This window comes from Aulonocara sp. 'chitande type north' Nkhata Bay, linkage group LG14, assembly GCF_057382095.1.
Source record: "Aulonocara sp. 'chitande type north' Nkhata Bay isolate Kocher_YH1m ecotype deep benthic linkage group LG14, A_spYH_male_GT1.1, whole genome shotgun sequence".
Taxonomy (NCBI): domain Eukaryota; kingdom Metazoa; phylum Chordata; class Actinopteri; order Cichliformes; family Cichlidae; genus Aulonocara; species Aulonocara sp. 'chitande type north' Nkhata Bay.
This window is the reverse complement of record NC_141357.1, coordinates 21,914,751-21,928,949: the sequence shown is the minus strand read 5'-3', so window position 1 is coordinate 21,928,949 and position 14,199 is coordinate 21,914,751. Positions and strand designations below refer to the sequence as shown.

General features: G+C 39.0%; 1 protein-coding gene across 5 annotated transcripts in view; it reads left to right on the top strand.

Moving 5' to 3' along the window:
• Window positions 1-14,199, top strand: part of arhgef12a (Rho guanine nucleotide exchange factor (GEF) 12a) — a 44,958-nt gene that overhangs the window by 14,478 nt on the left and 16,281 nt on the right. For 4 of the 5 annotated variants that reach the window (XM_086261535.1, XM_086261534.1, XM_086261533.1 and 1 more), the window contains 3 exons: window positions 5,160-5,180; window positions 5,958-6,049; window positions 8,048-8,113. In XM_086261535.1, the coding sequence (XP_086117661.1) occupies window positions 5,160-5,180; window positions 5,958-6,049; window positions 8,048-8,113 (179 nt within the window). The remainder of the gene's footprint in view (window positions 1-5,159; window positions 5,181-5,957; window positions 6,050-8,047; window positions 8,114-14,199) is intronic. The other variant, XM_086261537.1, reaches the window with a different exon arrangement.

The window sequence follows — 14,199 nt, the reverse complement described above, 5'->3', positions numbered from 1 at the left end:
GTATTACCGTGACCGGTATAATATGGCCCAGCCCTACTTTTCACTACAAACTATGAAGTGAGACCCTATAGTATGAACAGACTTGCAGGCTTTGCAGTCACTACAGTCAGAATCTATGCCACAGCAACCAGCTCTTATCCGAATTTGCTCATTCACAACTACTCTTTTTCCTTTTCATTGTTTAACTCCAGCTAGTACAGATATTGTTAGACAAACCTGAATTGTAAGCCTGAGCTACACTCCCAATTGTAAGCCTGAAACACTCCTAGTGCAGCCAATTAAGATACTTAACTATCCACGTGGCCATGACAGTTGCTTTTCTTGGACAGTAACCCTTGGGTTAGTGTTATGAATGCATGCTGTTGTTGTAAATCGACAAACCAAGGTAGCATTGTTTTTGGACCAAAATCCACGTTCCACTTAATACCACTTTTCAGTTTCCCTTTAACTACAGATGTGATGAGTTGAATATAAAAGAAGAACCAATTACACTATTTAATGTATTTCCAGTTTACTCTTTATCTGAACAGTCCTAAGATTACAGCTTTAATCACTTATTAATATTTTTCATGCAGAAAAATATATATACCGTATTTTCCGCACTGTAAGGCGTGCTTAAAATCCTTTAATTTTCTCAAAAACTGAAAAGCCGGACCGCTTGATGGATTGTCTGAACATTATGGCTACCGTAGTCAGGACCCTCACTGAGTAATCTGTGTCCAAAACTCTGTCCATTTCAGGTCCCAAAGTCAAACGAACACTGCGGCATCACTGAGAGTTAAAAACTGTCTAAATTCTTTCATCTGTAATAAAATGATCAGCGTTGCTGCTTTACCGGGTGTAACAATGAAGTTTAACATCTAGGCATCCATGAAAACAGAATTTATTACATTTAACGGAGTTAGAAGTTAGCAGAAAGTTAGCTCGCTAGTTTCCACTTAAACATGATATAGCATGTTCTGACTGAGAGATTTCTGAAAAAATTAAAGCCTACAGCTCTGCTATCACTTCCAACATAAATGAAAACAGAAAACTAAACAGCAGTGATGTTTGTAGGGTTACTGAAGTTGGACTAGCTGCTATATAATGATGTGCTACGCGATCGCTAGCGAGCTATGTTAGCATAACAAACACAGTGAAGCTGGAGGATGAACACTAACATTTTTCCACTCGATAAAAGTTAACTTGAGGGTTCCCGATGGTTATGGACAAATGCAATCTCATGGCAGGATGCTGTAAGTGGACCAAACTTCAGTCAGGAGAACAACTGAGATAATCCATCCACAATACGAGGTTAGTCATTAATATACTGCAACAACATAGGAATAGAGCAGCTGCGAGAGAATTCAACATTAATGAATCAATGGTTCAGAAGGAAACAAGAAGAATGAGTTGAGTAAAGTTTAACTTATCTTACTGTTTTGTTTTGCTTAATACGCCTTATAATCCGGTGCGTCTAATGTATGAAAACAGACCCGTTCATCGACAGTGCGCCTTATAATCTGGTGCGCCTTATGGTCCGAGAAATACGGAATATTTAGTTTCTGAAGAGTATATAGAATGAAAAGTATTTCTTTTAAACTCTGTCTTTAGTTACTGGTGTTATTGTAATTTAAATTGGGGAGGGGGTGTTATGGGAACCCCAAAAACTGTTATTTTTATTGGTGCTAAAATGTTTTTATGTGATATTTCCTATCTACAATTGGCATGACGTCTAACAGGGTAGAGCAGGGCAAAACACTGAAATGTAATTATTATAAAAAATTGTCACACTCTATTCTGTTTGTCTTACAGGTATAATAGAACTGTGTATTTCAGTCCTTTTTGCTTGAGACAAAACCAAAATGAGACTTTTAAGCCTTTGTCATTCTGTTACATGTATCGGGTATGATGACTTGTCGTCAGCTATCTAAGTGTTGTAGAAATATGGTTCATCTTACCCATCTTTAAATTTCTTATTTTAAGCTGAGGACACTTGCGCCCACATTGAAACTTTGCAGCTTCAAATTGGCTGTCACCAATTTAATCTTAGACAACAGTCACAGTAGCTCACATGGGGAATGAGTTATGACTAAAGTAAATAACCATTACTTCAAAGATGGATTAGCAGTTGTTATGTGTATATATTGGATTTGTTCCTTCAGCTTTAATTGCATACTTTGTTTGTGGGTTGTTGTTTTTTTTTGTTTGTTTGTTTTTTAAACAACCTTTTGACTGTTAGTTTGGGCTAATATGATGAAGCCCCTATCTGTCATTGTCTCATGTCAACTGTACCTGTCCAAAAAGAAGTTTTGGAAAACTTTTATTAATGCATGTTAAACTTCTTTTCTGCATAGGCAATGTTTCCCAAACTTACAGCTACATTTACTGTTGAAAACATAATTCATAGTTCATAATATATACACAGTAAGCCGCTATATGCAAATAGACTTACAAACACTATTCTTACAGTAAAAGTAGATATGCCACAAAACACATTTAAAACTGTAATAAATATCTCTGCACATACCTCGATGCTACAACTCTGTTTATGCAAAAAAATGTTTCTTCTTTTTGGCTACTACAAATCAGATGATCGGCTCATCCTAGGAGGGATCAAACAAGTATTATCTTTGATTCGGTCAAAAATGTATATTCATTATTCCTTTAGTGTCATGTTTCTCGCTTATAATTTGTGATGTCACACAGCAAATTACCAGACAGCCTTTACATTCAGCAGTTATTCAGAAGCACTGTTTCCATAGCAGGCCTGTCTCACTCTCAGCGGGACTGTGCTGTAGTTTTGCTGTGATGCCCGGGCATCGTTGTTATTCCTTTTCTTTCAGTTTTTTTTTCCCCTCTGCACTGGTTGAGTGCCAAAACCAATGTGACAACAGTGCTCACATCCACCCAGGCGGAAAGTTGTCCTTAGATGGAAAGTTTTTATTTATTTATTTTTTAAATTTAGCCTGTGTCTATTTTTATGATAACTTTGGAAGCATTCGTTTGTAAATGACAGAACCCAGACCTTTAAATGGTTAGTTGTAGATTTGCTTGCCAGAGGCAACTAGGGATGTTTAACAGTCAAGCTCTGAAGTGGTGTGTTTTCACAAACTTAAACCAAAAGTGTGGCAGCTTCAGGATTCTGCGCAGCGGGATATTTCTCGATTTAGGAATAGTGCCTATAATTTAAAGAATATTAGTTGGTTTGATATCCTTAAACTTACATAGTGATCCCCCATTTTGTGTAGCATATAGCACATGCGAAGTTTTGTTGTCCCTTTTAAAACTTGCTGTGCCACTACTTCCTTTTACCACTTCTCTCTTGTTTGTACTATTTCTTGCATATTTTTTCACAACTACCTTTGTCCTTCCTCTCAGTCTTTATATGTATTTTATAGGCAAGTGATTTCATGCTAGGTGTTTCTCTTATTTCTTCTAGAGACTGTGCTGGCTCTGACTCATGTCTTCTTTTTTTTTTTTTTTTAGGACGTAAAATGATGTTGCCCTTCTGAACAAACGTTTTTTTCAGTTCCCTTCAAAAGTTTTACCAAGTGCAAGACCTCATGAAGAGGAACCACAGCATTATTTCAAAAGGCACTATTATAAGCATAATTCAGCGCAGTCATGTCTACAGTCACTGTAGACAGCTTGATGTGTCATCCATCCTCTTGGTTTCCCTGTCATGCTTTCATTTGCTCCTATACGATCAACCAAAAACACGTGCCTACTCATTTTTGCCGTCTCCGAGCTTGTGCATTTGCATGTAGCATTTCACAGTGTGTGTATTTGTGTGCTGATTTTTCCATCCTTCCAATTCAGAGGTTTCTTAGGGAATGGGTTACTTAAAACTAGTTTTTTTTCCCCCTGCTGTAAGCTCTGGAACTTATTACAGTCTGAGGCATTTTCATAAACGGGCCATTCAGCTGCCCCTGCATGGCCCTGAATGAGACAGTGTCACAAGGAGAAAGGGAGTTAATGTGGCTAGTAAGTCATGACACCTCCTTTTTACCGAACAGTATTATTTTAGAGTGAGTAGTTATTTGTATTCATATACTGTGCATTTTTCCTTGTTTTTCTCTTTTTACATTTTCACAAGCATTTAGTGTAGCATACAGCACATATGTACAAGCCTGAATAAAGACTTTGGGGTATTACAGCAAAGTGTGAAAATGGATTTCACTGCTGTGTGACTATTTCCACAGTGAGACACCAATCTTTTCCATCTTTTCCACTTCTTCGCAGTTAAAAATAATAAAATGTAAAATGGCAAATTATGGCTCAGTCTTTCTGGAGAAAAATCAGTAGTACTGACTGTGTGGACCCCAACTTGGAGTGCTGACGGGTGTTGCAGTGACACTCATATAATCAACTCCAACACTAAGAGTTTTAAGATACTTTGCTAGGTTAAACAAAATAAATCAATATTAAAATCTGTGACCCTTTGCCACGTTTCGTTGGAATAGATTGTCTTTGATTCTCTTTAATCACTTTAAGGCTAAAAACACATTTTTGGCATGTATATCTTATCTTTGAGTACTGGAGTAAAATTTGGTTTAGAAATTGTACAAAGTGCAAGGTCCACCGACTCTTGTGTGCCTTGGGTGATTCTGTTAAGGCTGTCTCTTAAACATGAGAATGACCACCTATAGCTGCTGTTAACAGTGTAGCATTTCTTTAAATTTTCTAGCCTATAAATTTTCTTTCATGCTTCGTCTGCTAAAGAAAAAAGGCAGATCTCAAGTATCCTGGAAAACATTGCGTTTTCCAATATGGTGCTGACTATATCCCCTAATTATTTCATCACTGCTGCACTCTGTGGCAATGAGCATGCCACTTCGAAGGCCCTGTGTATGATTACGATATGATTATTACAGTGAAACTATGATGTCTGTAGAACTAGATTACAGCACATGCACACAGATGAGATCTGAGAGGCAGAGGACATTTGACCTGGAAAACGCTTTAATCTGTAGCTGAAGAACTCCGATGTTTGATCGGGATTATCATGTTTACTACTATATGGGTCTCATGAGAAACTGTCAGCACGACATCTTGTTTTTTGTTTTTTAACTCTGCAAACAGGAATAAGCAGCCCAGCTTTTGTGCTCTACATTACATTAGTAGTCTGCCAGCAGATTTCTGTAGGATGCTAACTGTTATTCTGTTTTATCTTGCAGGTTTCCCAAGAAAGCAAACAGGTAAGAATCTTTATCTTATTGGATTGCTGACACTTACACCCTTATGAATAGGGAATCCTGTGGTAACACAGACATAACACACCACCCAGTCCCATACATGTACAGAGCTCTGCATGAGGGAAATGAGGCAGATTTTACTAGGCCTGGTGTGCTGTAATACAGAAGTCTTTAGAGTGTGGACCAACCCCCCGCCCCCCATGCACACACACACACACACACACACACACAGAGTGACGGACAAAGGGGTCCCTCTTTTAAGGGTGGCCCATCGCTGCCTTTCACTGTGAACAGAACAGTGGCCTTTCACAGTTGAGGCCAGTATAGGCAGAGGCAGCCATACATAGCCTCCCGAGGTTCAAGCCGGAGTCTGGCCTTGTGGTATCTCCACTGAGAAGCGTCCTTTCTCTGGCCTTGCTCTTTGGGCACTCAGGAGAGCGCCTCCACTTCCTCTCAGCGTGTCATTTTATACAGTAGACACACTCGGCATGATTCATACGCTAGGAGGTCCTCCTGCATTTTATTCTCAAGAATAAAAAGGACAGTAGTTGGTTCTTACTGTTGCTGCGGTTACTCTGGGTCTTTACTTGCATGAAAGCCAGGCTTATTCTGTAGCAGTAATGTAAGACATGCATACATTATAGTGACCTTTTCAGTAAAAACAATGCAATGTGTAAAAGTCTGCATTGTTGTATGTGATTGCTCTTACTGGACAAATGCTGGTCTTGTACTGTTCTACCACTTGGTTTACCTTTTACTCATCTGTTCCCCTTTCTATAGAACCAGCAGTATTCTCAGTAAAGACCACCCCCCAGACAAGAAACCCAAAAGTGAAAGAAATTCCCTTCCCTCCAATGAGTTTGACCCTACAGGTAACTTTGTACTTTCATTTCGATGCTTGAATGTGGTTTTCCTACTCGCTCTGCTTCAGTCCGTGACAGTGCGTGTTTCCATCTCTTCCTTCGGTCTTTGAATGCCTCACCGACTGCCTCACATGTTTCTGTCTGACAGTCTCCTTTTCTTTTTTTTTCTCTCCAACTCTCACACTCACAAATTGTCTCATAGAACAAATGTGCTCATGATGATTTGCTCAAGGCATGTTTGTATCTTGCTCTATGCTTTGTGCTTGATTATTGTATAAGTTTAAAATGACAGCTTTACATCAGTCTTCACATGTGTGGTCTGATCTACTGTGTGTTTGTCATTGGATGAAAATAATTTATTATTAGTAGGCGTTTGAATCATCTTTTTGGGAGTTAATTCAGTTTACAGACAGTATAATGTGTCTTTAATGGTTACGTTGACATTACAGCTTTACAAGTGTTTGTCAGAAAGCTTACGTTTCATTACATGTTGCCAGTGTTAAGCCGATAAGCAGAGAACTGTTTGATTAATGGACTGAAAAATCAGTAGCTCTGTGTGTGTATTATGTTCACGTGTCTCACAGTTTTACATAAATAAGTGGGTTTTGTATGCTTGAGTGGTTGGGTGGTCTCATGTGTGCATGCATACTTGAAGGGCACAAAAAGCCACTGAGCTTATTATGCACTCCAGTTTCCAGTTTATTGCAGGGTGAAATTGTTGTGTTTCAGAGACAGACTCGTCTGATATGGTGACAGTCCCGGTGGTTTTTGTCAGCAGTCAGTTGAGTGTGATTCGAGATATGACTGAAGCTCCTGTATTCACAACAAAAAAAGAAAATCCTCTGCACCACATAGTGGCTTATCTGTGAATGATGCAACAAAACACAGACAAGATGAGTTCTCTCAGTTAAGACATGCGCTTTGCTGCTTGTCTTTGTCTGGCATCAGACTAAAATCTTCTTGCATACATTTCTTTGATGTTTAGCTATGTAGCGATTAAACAAAATGTACCAAATCCAGCAAGACGCACCTCATTCTTAAATGTACTTTTTGTACATCTTTATTTTCTGCTAGTGTTACATTTATGTCCTGAAATTTTGCATGTCTGCATGTTCTGTATCGCAGCTTGTATTTTTGTTATTTGCTTGCAAGATGCATGAACTCTAATAATCTTTTCCTAGATATTCTCCATATGTGCCTTTTTTCTCTAATTTCAAAGTGGTTTGGGTTTATTAAGGATATACAGAAGTAGGCAGACACTGTAGATGTTTATTAAAACTGACTTTTTAGATCATTGTTTCCCACAAAAACTGATTATTTGTCTAAAAGAAAAAGTCAGCCTCCTTATTTTAATTGGTGGCCTAAGAAAAGTTTCTCTTCTGTTGATGGAAACTTGATTTTGGAATTATTTTTAGCATCATCCCCTTTGCCACAACTTATAAAACCACCCTCTGCGGTGGGGAGACACACCCAAAATTGCATGCAATTTCACTAGCTGCTTATTCATCACGATAAAATTGGAGTGTACAGCTACACTTTTATGGCCATTGTGTTATTAGCGCAGAATTTTTATTAAAGAAGCCAGATGCAATCTTGGCCTTTTGTAACCTTCTTTATTTTCAGGACATGTTTAATATAAAATCAGACTTGAGCTTATCATTTTAATGCAGTTTTCAGTTTTGAAAGCGTGTGGCCCCTATAATTACATTTGCCGTAAGTATCTATAGATATGTGGGTAGTTAAAAATAAAAAGGTACTAAAAAAAACAAGCTAGTTAATCTTCAGCTACTTTCACTTTTTTCAGTGCCTATCCAAATCATTTTTAATTTTTTTTTTTTTTTTTTGTTAAACTGCCGATTTGTGCGTTTAATTTTTCATCTCCCATGTTTATTTCTCCCTCATGATTTTCTCTTTCCTGTTTTGTTTCCTTTCCTTGTGTTGTTTCTTTATGTGTATGTGAATGTGTGCTGTCTGCTCTGCGTTCTGTGTGGTGGGGGCTGTGAGCAGAAGCTCTGGTGGTGCAGAAGAGTGGCAGCAGCAGTGTGCTACCAGAGGGGAAGCCTGAGTCCTGTGGTAAGAAGCTCCTGCTTGAATGGCTGGTGTGGCAGCTGCATTTGTACACGCTTCCTGGTGTGAGATTGCCTATAGATGTTTTACTTATGTGACCATGCTGGCTGATATTAAAATAAACTGTCCTCATAATCACTGCCAAGACATCAGCTCAACTGGGATACATTCAACTCCTTGTTTATCTGCTCTTTTAAAAATGGAAATCAGTATAGCATTTATTAAGAGATAGGCAGCCAACACATATATTTTTTACAGTGATTATTTATTTCGTTTTATTTTATGATCAGTACAATAGCTTCTAGTAGTCAGTCTTTTTGTGAACATTTGGTATGTAGTTTTATTGTACTTTTCAAATGAATGAGATAATTTAAGTATAGGATCTGCCTACATGATTACAAGGACCAAACATTGGATTTAGTGATATGTTAATTAGAATCTATGTAAACAAAGCCACTTGGGTGTCCCTCTGGTCTTTTTAAACCCCTTCGACTTTGCTTTCATGCTTGTTACTTCATCTACACTGACACGAGTACATTTACAGGCAGAGACACGTGGTCACTGCAGCCAACAGACTGCATGTGGCTTGCCTCACATGCAATGAATTGACAAAACAAATTCTTAAAGCAGCTGTCAGAAATGCCAGTTTGAGCCGAGATAGTCTAAACTCTCCAAAGGGTACAGTTGACAAAGGTAAACCCTTATTATCATATGCAACAAAGCTTTGGCGTGTTTGTTCACTTTGAAAAAAACAGATCTTTGTCTCTTATCTTTTTCTGGTCTGGTGCAACTTTAGCATTTTTTTTTTTTTTTTTTTTTTTTTAGACAACAAAAAAATCAGTGAGAACTGAAAGTCTTAAAACTCCAGCTTTTAATGAAATGAAATTGTTCTGCCTTTTTAATGCTCTCGGCTGTTACTTGGGTTCCTTATGTGTGGTGATGATACAATACAGAAGGTCACCTTATTCTCTAGTGTAAGTTCCGTATCATTGGTGGGTGCTGATTACATTAAAGTTGAATCTCTGAATTATACATTAGCTCAGATCATGTCAGCAGTCCCACTCCTCATGGTTTATAAATACCAAAGAATTTTAAATGCTTTAAAGCAGAGAGAGAGAGAGAGAGAGAGAGCTAAGCATCTAGAGGCAAATTCACACCAGCTCTTGAATTCATATGGCTTCATCTGCTTCCTTGACACCCATGCCCTCTCCTCCTCCCTTCCTCCTCGCTCCTTCATCTATACCTAACCCTCTCTCTCCTACACCCTTCCCCCCAACCCAGAGCTTTTGGCTCCTCTAACCTCTCTCCACATATTAGCTGCTATTCCTTCTATTCTCCAACCCCCAACGTACCTATCGATCGACTTACCTCTCTTTTGATGACAAGAAACCACTGGATACCTTTCTCAGTCTTTAAAATGTTGAAATGACAATTTAAGAGAGTTTGTTGTAGTTATAGAGTCTTCTCGTTTTGTTGTTTGTTTTTTTTGTTTGTTTGTTTGTTTGTTTAAATAATATGAGACTACAATTATGTATTTAAGCATTTGTGTACTTTGCGTAATGTTTTCTTTTATGTCTTGTGACGAAGTGCTGGCCAGATAAAAGATAACCTTCCCCTTGCATTTCTTCTAAGTCGCTCCACAAAGAACCTGAAAAGTAACGTTCCTCTTTCTAACCTGTGAGATAACATCTACTTAAGCAGAGTCGTCAGATCAGTTTCAGAAATGACCTCACACGTAACCTGTTTCCAAGGAAAGGTGCGACCCTGTGTAAAATGTAAATAAAAACAGAATGCAGTGATTTGAAACTCATTTTCAACAATGCTGGGAAACGGGTGGATGTCTGCTTGTTTTGCAGACATGTATTAAGCATAGTCCTAACTAAAGGATAATTCAGTGACCCCGAGGTGTGGAAGCTCATACTTAATGAAAAATAGTGCAAAGACAAAATATTATATGTTGAAACTGTTGTTTTGTAAATAAAGATATGAGTAAATTTGAAGCTTATAGTACAGAGGACTTTTTTTTTTTTTTAAACACACATCTCTAAGCATTTGTAAACTGAGACGACTGATTGCTTTTTTTTTTTTTTTTTTTTTTAAAGCGAAACATTTTCCGAGCATGTGTGATTCAGAAATTCAGGTATTTCATAGTTCAGGGCTTCCTTTGTTGTAGTTCCCATTTAAAATGTTTTCAATTGTCTAATTGGTCGGGGCTGTAGAAAAGACCAGTTTAACATCCAGATTCTCTTCTTAGCAGGTCATGTTATTAAAGTGTTTCTAAGTAACTTAAATGTATCTTTTTAAACCCAGTTTACCTAGCTTCTGTTATTGCTGTACCAGGCCTTTGGAAACTTTAACTAACACTGTATTTAAATCATTTATTTATTTAAAAAAAAAAAAACAATCATGGTTGTGCCTTTTATAAATGTCATGTTTTGTCTTTGTACTGTTTAATTTAAATGAAATTATTAATGATGGTTCCAACTTTTTTGCATAGGGTTCTGTATTATAAATAGGTATTTTTATTTGTTTGTTGTCTAGCCAGTCTTGATGATGATTATGATAGTAATAATAATGAGAAGGACCCTTTGTTGTCGTTGTCTATTAGAAAGTGCAAGACATTAGATAAAACATTTTAAAAGAATTAAAGCATGTAAAATAAATCTGGCATTGAAAATAATTAAAGTGTAAAGGACAGACATAGACGTCTGTATATTTATGATGACTGGACTTAAGGGGATGCCAATCACCACAGAATAGGTATTGTGCTCCTTTATTTACAGCAATTGTGGGTTCTGAAGGCATAAGGGAAGACACTGTTTTAACTCTGTTTGTCTGGATGTTTGTCCACCTGTACTGCCTGCCTGCGGGCAGAAGGTTGAACAAGTGCTGTCCAGAGTAGGGAGGCTCTTTCATTATTTTCTTTGCCCTGCTGAGACGGCGAGTGCTGGAGATGTCCTCTAGGGAAGACACTGGGCAGCCGATGGCTTGCTGGATGGTGTTGATAACCCTCTGCACAGCTTTCCTGTCTGCTGCCGAGCAGCTAGTGTACCACACTGTGATGCAGTACATCAGTACATTGTCGATGGCAAAGCAGTAAAAGGCTACCAACAGCTTTTCCTCTGTGCGATTCCTCTGCAGCGCACTCAGGAAATGTTGTCTCTGGTGGTCTTTTTTTTTAACTGTCGCTGTTATGTTGGTAGACCAAGAGAGATCCTCCGCGATGTTCCTATGAAATTAAAGAAGGAAACCCTTTTGATGCAGTCTGTATTGATCTAGCGAGCAGCAGGGATGGGTCCATGCTGCGCCTCCTGTAGTCAGTCATCATCCCCCTGGTTTTTTGATGCTGAGTGCCAGATACAAGTCAACTCACAGTAGTGTTTTCAGCAAACTGTATTAACTGTGCATAGTTTGTGTTCTGGGCAACCATAAATTCGTGTTTCAGGATAATATTTTTCCAAGTCTATGATGTGTTATGCATTTACACAGTAAAAGCCTTATTGGTCATATTTCATGTCCACACTGGCTTCAAAGATGTCCTGTCTTGGGACTGTTTCAGTGAAAGTAATGGGGCACAAAATCCCTTCATCCAAGTATGGATAATACATTTTTAAAGGCAGATGTAATAATAGTAGCTTTGAGATTGGGGGGTGGGGGGATGGCCTTTTAATCGTCTGCAAAACTGTCTTATATGAAGGTAACTTCATATTAAAGTATCAGTATAATCTCAGATACTACTCTGAATTGAATGTGTGTATGGCGCCTCCTTGCAAAACAGTGATGTGTATCTCCGTATGACTGCTTGAGGCTCTCTGTTGGACTCTAAGCCAAGCTACCCTGGTCCCCAGAGGTGATCCTTTTGTTGTTTGTTAAACAGTCCGCCTATAGCACATGTGTCAAACTCAAGGCCCGCGGGCCACATCTGGCCCGGCAGACAATTTTATCTGGCCCGCGAGATCATTTTATATAGATTTATTATTATTGTTATGCATGGCCCGGCAATATGAGGCGCTAATAACACACAAACTACAGATCCCATAATGCAGCGCAGCAGAAATGTGCATAAACTACTTACGGTAGGACGTTTTGTCAGAACACCGGTAAACCTGTGTATCTTATTAGTGGAGCTAATGTGGCTGTAATTAAGGAATTTAAGACGGCACTACGAGACAAAACATCAGGATAAGCTGAAAAACTTAAATGCAGAGCAGAAACTACAGAAAGTAGAAGAGCTAAAGAAGAATCTGACATTTCAACAGACTTTTTTCACCACAGCAAACTCACAAAGTAAAGCTGTTGTGAAGGCAAGTTTTATTGTAGCAGAGGAGAAAGCCAAATCAGCCCAGCCATTTACCGAGGGAGAGTTTCTGTAGAGCTGCATGATGAAGGTGTGCGACATCTTGTGTCCAGACAAAACGTAGATTTTGGAAATGTGAGCCTGAGCAGAAACGTATGTCAAAGTGTAACCGACATGAAACTGCCCTGGGACAAACTTGTTGGACTTACAACAGATTGAGCGTCGGTGTTGTGTGGTGAAAAAAAGTGGACTAGTCGGCAGGATGCGAGTAAAGATGCAGGAGAACTGTACGGTGAGTTAACAGCATACTGCATCATACACCAGGAAACGCTGTGTGGTAAAGTCCTAAAAACGGAGCATGTAATGATCACCGTGACGCAAACCGTAAATTTTATCCGAACTAAAGGTTTAAATCACTGTCAATTTCAGTCTTTTATGTGGGAAATGAATTCAGAGTTTTCCGACATTCCTTATCATACAGAGGTCCGTTGGCTGAGTTGGGGAAAAATTCTCAATAGAGTTTTTGAGCTCAGCAAGGAAATCTGTCAGTTCATGGACATGGCATGTATGATGCGGTGAAGCCATTTCAAGTGAAGCTGTCACAAATGCAGCAGTGCAACTTGCCTCACTTTCCCTGTTGCCAAGTAATGTTGAACCAAGTCAGCGCAACAGTGTTCCCAAACGCGCACTTTGCTGATAAACTGAGCGCACCGAGTGCTTTAAAGTCCTTTGGTGACTTTAAAGCACAAAATGAGAATTTCGAGCTGCTTCACAACCCATTTACAGTCAGTGTTGGGAAGGTTACTTTTAAAACGGATTCCATTACAGATTACAGAATACATGCCCCAAAATGTATTCTGTAACGTATTCCTTTACGTTACTCAATGAGAGTAACGTAAAGGAATACTTTGGATTACTTAATATATTATCATGCTGTTTACAACTACGTGAATGTACTATTGCTGTGTGATTTTATTACTATTACTGAAGTTCCGCGGCTCCGAACCGTAGTAAAGGGACCTCTGACTAATACGTCGGGTTCGTGTCGGGCTCGTAGCCAAAAATAGCTTTACTTTGTTGTCTGGGTCAACTTTGCTAGCGAGAGACAGAGAGGGGCGTTGAAAGACTGCTCCAACGGAGCTTATTGTTTCGGAGGAAAACACGAACACAGTGTACAGTCGAGTCTTAATAGCTTACTTACAACTGGGCTCGTCAGGCACTCTTCTTGGCTGCAGTGGTTATTATTATATTTACATGCTTCCAGCTCCCGTTTCTGCTCGATGACAGCTCGTACTTTTCCACTATCCTTTTTCTCCCTCCTCGCACTCACAGACACATAACGGGTATGGCAGTCCATTCTCCCTGCAGCACGGACTACACTGCCCATGATGCTACATTCTTTAGGGCTATGGCTATAGCATTCTGCCTGTTAGCTTAGCACAACGACAAAAAGGCGCTCTCTCTCACCCAGGAAATACACAGTCGCAGAGAGCGTGCGTCATCCTGTAACCATGGCAACATATCTAAACCAAATCTCTATTAAAAATTTAAGAAGGCACCATGGAGCCATTATCCGTGGAGCCCACTGTTGTATTTTGATGTTTAAAAACAAAAAAGGAGAGCTTTCTAGTGGCCTACCTCACACACAGACAGCTTCAGCTTTATGCTTTGGCAGAGGAAAAAGTGTAAAGTTTGATTTTAACTGATTTTTATCACCTTCCCAGTGTGATTATTGTGGAATTCTGTCACCCTACATGCTAAGAGTGAACTAACTGGGTGAACTAAATATTTACTC